The 6,362-nt window shown below is 32.4% G+C and overlaps 1 protein-coding gene across 1 annotated transcript in view; it reads left to right on the forward strand.

Moving 5' to 3' along the window:
• The window catches only part of LOC119632705 (death-associated inhibitor of apoptosis 1), a 34,931-nt gene extending 29,529 nt beyond the window's left edge, over positions 1 to 5,402 (forward strand). Inside the window, exon 2 of the mRNA XM_038025755.1 lies at positions 3,911 to 5,402. Coding sequence (XP_037881683.1) covers positions 4,020 to 5,330 — 1,311 coding nt within the window. The 5' untranslated portion in view covers positions 3,911 to 4,019 and the 3' untranslated portion in view covers positions 5,331 to 5,402. The remainder of the gene's footprint in view (positions 1 to 3,910) is intronic.
• The last annotated feature ends 960 nt before the right edge of the window (positions 5,403 to 6,362 follow it).

The following is a 6,362-nucleotide window of genomic DNA, read 5'->3' on the forward strand; positions in this document are numbered from 1 at the left end:
ATATATATATATATAAATATATATAAATATATAAATATATATATATATAAATATATATATATATATAAATATATATATATATATAAATATATACCTATATAAATATATATATGTAATGTACAAATGCGTATTGGTTTGCAACGACAAACTTAAGCCAACTTCAAAAGAAATCACCATCACCATGTTTGGACTAAGAAAACGAACACAAACACACAATTTTTTATATTCCATATACACATACTTATAAATGTATACGTGCACACGGCGCATAAATATATGCAGCCCGTTTAAAATCGCCAAATCGCATTTCTCGTGCTGTATGTTGCGAATTATGTTTCGGGTTTTTTTTCCCTTCTTTTGCTCTTTTGTTGTTCATTCCCGTAAAATAGACTGAAATAATAATGAGTTCATTTGAGATGAAAAACAAAATTTTATGTTTGTGTGTATGAAAAGAAGAAAAAAACAAAAAATAAAATATAATTTTTTTATTAAGAATTTTTAAATTAAATTGTCATTAAATATTTTTTATTTAACATAATTCTTTATAGGGGTACGCAAGCTCTGTTCCTCTTTCCATCTGCGACACAGCGAGATGCCATTTAGAATTTAGATAAGCAACTTATAGTTTTTTCTGTTTTAGTTCGATGTAGTCAGTTTCCGTCTTCTACTTAGAATTAGTAAGCAAAAAAAACAACTGATATTTGTCTAAAATTTAATTGGGCTGAGTTAGCTTCAAAACGCGTTCAAAGTGAACTTTTTTGATTAAAATCCTACGGATGCTTTCTTTTTCTCATTTCCATGATAAATTAGTATTAATTTAAAACTATTAAATTGACGTATTCCCAACTGATATGGCGAGGCATTATATTAAATGATTAAAAGGATTGCACGCGATCAAATAGAGAGACGGAGACGCCATAGTAGCCATAGCTAGCCAAGAAATGCGATTAACAAGTCAGTGTTCTTGTGGACAAATCTCCTGTGCGGTAGTGAATTTTCTCTTGGTCATACCTCATGTGCTCCTTCTTGTGTTGCGCTGCACTAACTGAGACGAGTCCTTTCTTCAATTTCCCTGTCTTCTGTGCATGTACGAAATAAAAAAAAGCCAAATCTCTGAAATGATTTTCTGACATTATGTTCTCGGTATGTTTCTCATGAAACATGAAATATGAGCGGATATATAAATCTCGCAAAGATATCCGTTCATTATAGTCCTAGGTGTTGACATCTATTAGATAGATTATCTTAAATATATTAACGTTCAAATACATTATATCGAGTATATCTACGCATGGTGGGATAATGTTGCCAAGTTTTGCACAGTCAGTTATCAAATAAAATGCTTGCGTTTCGAAAGCATGCTACGTACACTTTGAGGAGCCACAAAACGAAACAAGCGTGTGCGGTTAGTGAGATGCAAGACAAGCCGCGAACATTCTTGCATTTTTTTTTTTTTTTTTTACCTTCCAATAATTCCCATAAAATCGTAAAAATTTCACGCCTTTCACATCATCCATCCACTTTGCGCTTAAAATTTTATTTCCTGCATGTATTTTTTTTTTTTATATTCTCGGAGAGGAATCTCTCTCTTCCATCTTTATCATCTCTGGTCGAGCTTCTCTCATTCACTTGTCAGTGATAAACTTTATAGGCAACTATGTACGGTCAAATTTTACTATTTGTGGGCGCTAGCAGACATGTTATTGTTTTTTGGTATATGTGTACAGCAGTTTCGAATATTAATGAGAGTCGTCTGTCGTACCGCAGTAAAGCACGGCAGTGGCTTTACACAAATCCTACACTATACATATACAACTACTGTGTTGTACGCATTGTATCACGTACTATGAATTTCAATCTTTGTTGCTTACAAATGCGCCGACGTACTATTGCAATTACTACTACTTTAATGTTGTGTCTTGTAGATGTGTAATGTTCGAAAATACGTATTATATACGTATGGATAATGGTTTCGTTTTTTTGCCTGTTTGTCGGATGAAAAAAGTCACACAAGAAAATTTATTTTTTGTTAACCGAGAATAACCGGGACTTTCTTCTCTCTTTCTCTCTCGCTCTCACGCTCTCTCGCTCACGCTGTCTCTTGTGTTTTATCAAAAGTGTTATAAACCCCTAAAAAGTAAACCAGCAGCTGTTATTGAGCAATATGCAGAGGGTTGTTCTTCGGTTTTTAATTATTTGGAAAATGTACATATATAGTCTTAAGTATGTACAAGCTGCCTGTGCCCGTTATATATTTATAAATATAGTGTTGGAACAAAAACAAGAGACTGTCAGCTGTTCGCAGCAAATACGCAAAATCATAAAATTGATAAATTTTTAAAACAATTCTTTTTTCTAAGAATAATATTATTTTTAAAAAAAGAAAAAAAAAAATGTATTTTCAACGCCTTGTGGCAGCTTTAATTAAAACTATCTCTCTCAGTGATATGTGTAGTCTTTAAAGGACCAAGAAGGAGTGGCGGTGAAATCAAATATATAATCACAAAAATTTCTCTTAAAGGTAGAGAAATATGAATCTCCGTATCTCCGTCTTTCTCGATTTTGCTCTCGCTCTCCATTGTTCCATTTTTGCCGTCTTTCTCTTCTCTTATAAAATTAGCATACATTGCTTTTGCAACAATTATTGCCATACAAGATTTTTTTTTTGAAGACTTGCAAATTATAAACGGTACGGTACGGTCGAACATCGTCTACGTTACGCTTCACAATCATCATATTAAAATATTATAAGATATATTGCAATAAAAGTGTTTATAGTAAAAATAAATATATATATATATATATAAAAAAATAATCATAATAATAATAATTTTAAGGCAATATTTAAAAATGTGTAAATTTTAACGGGGGATCCTATCTAGTCTTGATCAACGGTAATTAATTTTAAAACATAGTTTTTCTTGTTGTTTGTTAAAAGATTTTTATATATCGCTCAGCTTAATGTTGTGATTTTTTTATACGAAATTCTTTGAATAATTTTTTTTTTTTCCTTACTATTTGTAACATGAAGAAATTGTTCGGCTTTGACAGGGGGAGGGAAAAAATGTGTATTTTGATATATATGAAAATATATTATGTAATGGAGGGTGAGAAATGACACTTACTCCCTTTATATATATATATATATACGAATCTCATGGAGGGGATGGGGAAAATATCATTCCTATTAAAAAGCGGCTTCAAGAGATCTTACAAAGTGTATATAATCGTAATCAGTGTCAAATTCTGAATTGATCGAAAAGCGTTCCCTATACTCTATGTGATAAATATTCGCCTGGCTTTAAATAGGAGTTTTTGCATGCAAGTTAATTGTCAGTCAATTGATCGAAGAGCGCGTCCTTTATTTTCAAAAGTAGATAATTTCGACTGCAAGACATAAATTGTTACAAATTCCTATATATTATGTAAGTCCATGAATGAAACGGTGAAAAGTGGAAAAAATCATTTGTGCCAACCCAATACTATAAAGTATGAAAAATTTATTGCTTTTCCTTTTATTGGAGTTTTTTTTTTTGTTTTTGATTAGCTATGGTACAGATATAAAGACTACTCCACCTTAGTCGAATATAATTTTCTTATTTGTTACCACAATTGCTTTGATCAACATTGTCGTCAAGTTTTAAACGTAGAATGTCCAAATCATACTGTGTCCCTACAATCCTAAAGCAAGTTGCACTTTATTATCATAGGTTTGGGTAAACTAAGTTACTTGAATCCTCCTTTTTATATTGCACTGTTTATTTATATATTTTATTTTTTTATTTTATCTAATCGGGTGTTAATTTTATCTTTTTAACTATCTGAAAAATTATTGAACATGTTGAAATTTGTGTGCTTTTTATATGTCGATCAGTAAAGATTTCCTTTCTTTATATTTTCTTTGTTTCAGTTTTTATCACATAATTGCGGTATAGCTGATCAAAGCGCGATTTCCTTTCTTGCCCAACTTAATCTAATCAAAGAAGAAGACAGCATATTATTATTAGTTGATTGTAAAAATGCCTGGAGGTTTAGCAACAGAAATACGTCATCATCCAATGCGAAATGGTGGTGGTGGCTTCTCCTGTAGCCAGTTCTATGGAACTGGCTCACCGTCATCGTTATTTCAAAATTTACTTAAGCGAAGTTGCTGCAGCACGACTGCGAATATTAATGTTAATATTGATGAGACGGACAATAATACAGCCAGCAACAATAATAATAACGATTTGTTGCAAATTGGCAGTTTAAAACCACGCTATATAATGGATGACGTTTTTCATCGGGAAGACGAACGGTTGAAGACTTTTGATAATTGGCCATTGGATTGGTTAAATAAGAATGAATTGGCTATGACAGGAATGTTTTATATGGGCGAAGAAGATAAATGCAAGTGTTATTTTTGTGAAGTCGAAATTGGACGATGGGAACGCGAGGATCAGCCTATGTCTGAGCATTTGCGTTGGTCGCCGAATTGTCCATTGTTGCGTCGACGCACCACCAATAATGTACCCATCAGCCCTGAAGCTTTAGATAGCGTATTGCCAGCACCTAGTTATGATATCTGCGGCTTAAATGATACAATCGAAGTACGCCCTCAAGCTATTACTGATGAAGTGCGACCCAGTACAGCAGCAGCAAGTACCAGTACCGTTGGCAGTGGCAGTGATTGTATTTCCTCCACCACATTTTATCCGGAATTTCCCGAGTATGCAATTGAGACTGCACGAATGCGTTCGTTTGCCGAATGGCCGCGTCACATGAAACAGAAACCTAAGCAATTAGTTGAGGCGGGCTTCTTCTATACCGGTGTGGGCGATCGCGTGAGATGTTTCAGTTGCGGTGGCGGCTTGAAGGATTGGGGTGAAAATGATAATCCATGGGAGGAGCACGCTTTTTGGATGAGCAAATGTCGCTTTTTGAAACTAATGAAAGGTCAAAACTATATAGATGCCGTGCTAGATAAACAAAATAAAAAAGGTAAGGAAGCTGAAAAATTAACGAAGGCTGATTGTGAAGATAGGGAAACAGAATTGGGACCGGAAACGATCGCAATTCCTGCCGCCAATGCGCAAGCAAATGGCGCGGCAGCCGCCCCATCAATATTAGAAGAAAAACCGATTACAAAATCCATAAATGAAATGAAAGTTAAATTCTTAACCAGTATTCCCGAGGAAAAGATATGCAAAATATGTTATGCTACCGAATACAACACGACGTTTTTACCGTGTGGTCATGTAGTAGCCTGTGCCAAGTGCGCCTCTTCGGTAACGAAATGCCCAGTGTGCCGAAAACCTTTTACAGATGTAATGCGTATATATTTTTCTTAAAAATGAATAACCCACAAACTTTGTCTCGAACTCTCCAACCTTGTCTTATCTATTCCTAATTGAAGCACCTTCTCCGCTTATGTTGCAAATATCCAACATTGATAGCAACAATAACAATAATAATAATAATAATAATAATAATAACAACAACATTTCACAAGATATAAATAAATTTTTAACAAAACGAATTGTACGAACATGGTCGTAGACCATAGTATGTAATGATGAAACAAATCTAACGCCCAGTTAAGATTGATTTGGATTGTTTTTCTTATTAAATTTTTATTTTGAAAGTTTTCTTTATTAAAGAGCGCTTGATTCATTCCTCTCTTTTTCACGTTAGTCTTAATTGGTCGTTATACCTATTTTCTAAATGAAATCAATTAATAATAATCCGTAATGTTTTCGATGAAGAGGGAGGATGGACATTCTATCTTTTTAGTGCTTAGAATAGTTGGAAATATAAAGTTTTTGGAATATCTGTAAAGAACATAAAATTCATATACGTTAGTTTTCATATATATTTTTTTTTTAATTTTTATTTTTATTATTTCCTTCTCAGAAAAAAATTTCAAAAAAAAACAAAAAAAAAAAAGGAAAAATGTAGGAGAAAAACCATAAAACTTACTATTTGGTTTCTAACATATGTATATGTATTTGTAATTACGTCGGGATCGTTACTTGAAATTTACCAAATGCGTTAAAACGTAGAGCAGTTGGAAAGCTCTTCTAAATACAAAAAAATCACATGCATACGTATGTACAAGTACTATAAAATGTTTGTTAATGGTCCTCATATTGTACAACATTCTAATAACATTTTTGTATGTAAATTATCTTAAATTATTGATCGGTAAGCTATTGATTTTTTTTAAGTTCAAAATATATATGCACTTAAGAAGAGTACGTTATATATATATATATATATATATGTATATATGTATATATATATATATATAACAGTTTGTCAGTACATGTATTAATAAAAAATATAACGTATAATATAATCTAAGCATAAACTTCGTTTAGCTT

The sequence above is a fragment of the Glossina fuscipes genome, unplaced genomic scaffold (assembly GCF_014805625.2).
Source record: "Glossina fuscipes isolate IAEA_lab_2018 unplaced genomic scaffold, Yale_Gfus_2 1, whole genome shotgun sequence".
NCBI lineage: Eukaryota > Metazoa > Arthropoda > Insecta > Diptera > Glossinidae > Glossina > Glossina fuscipes.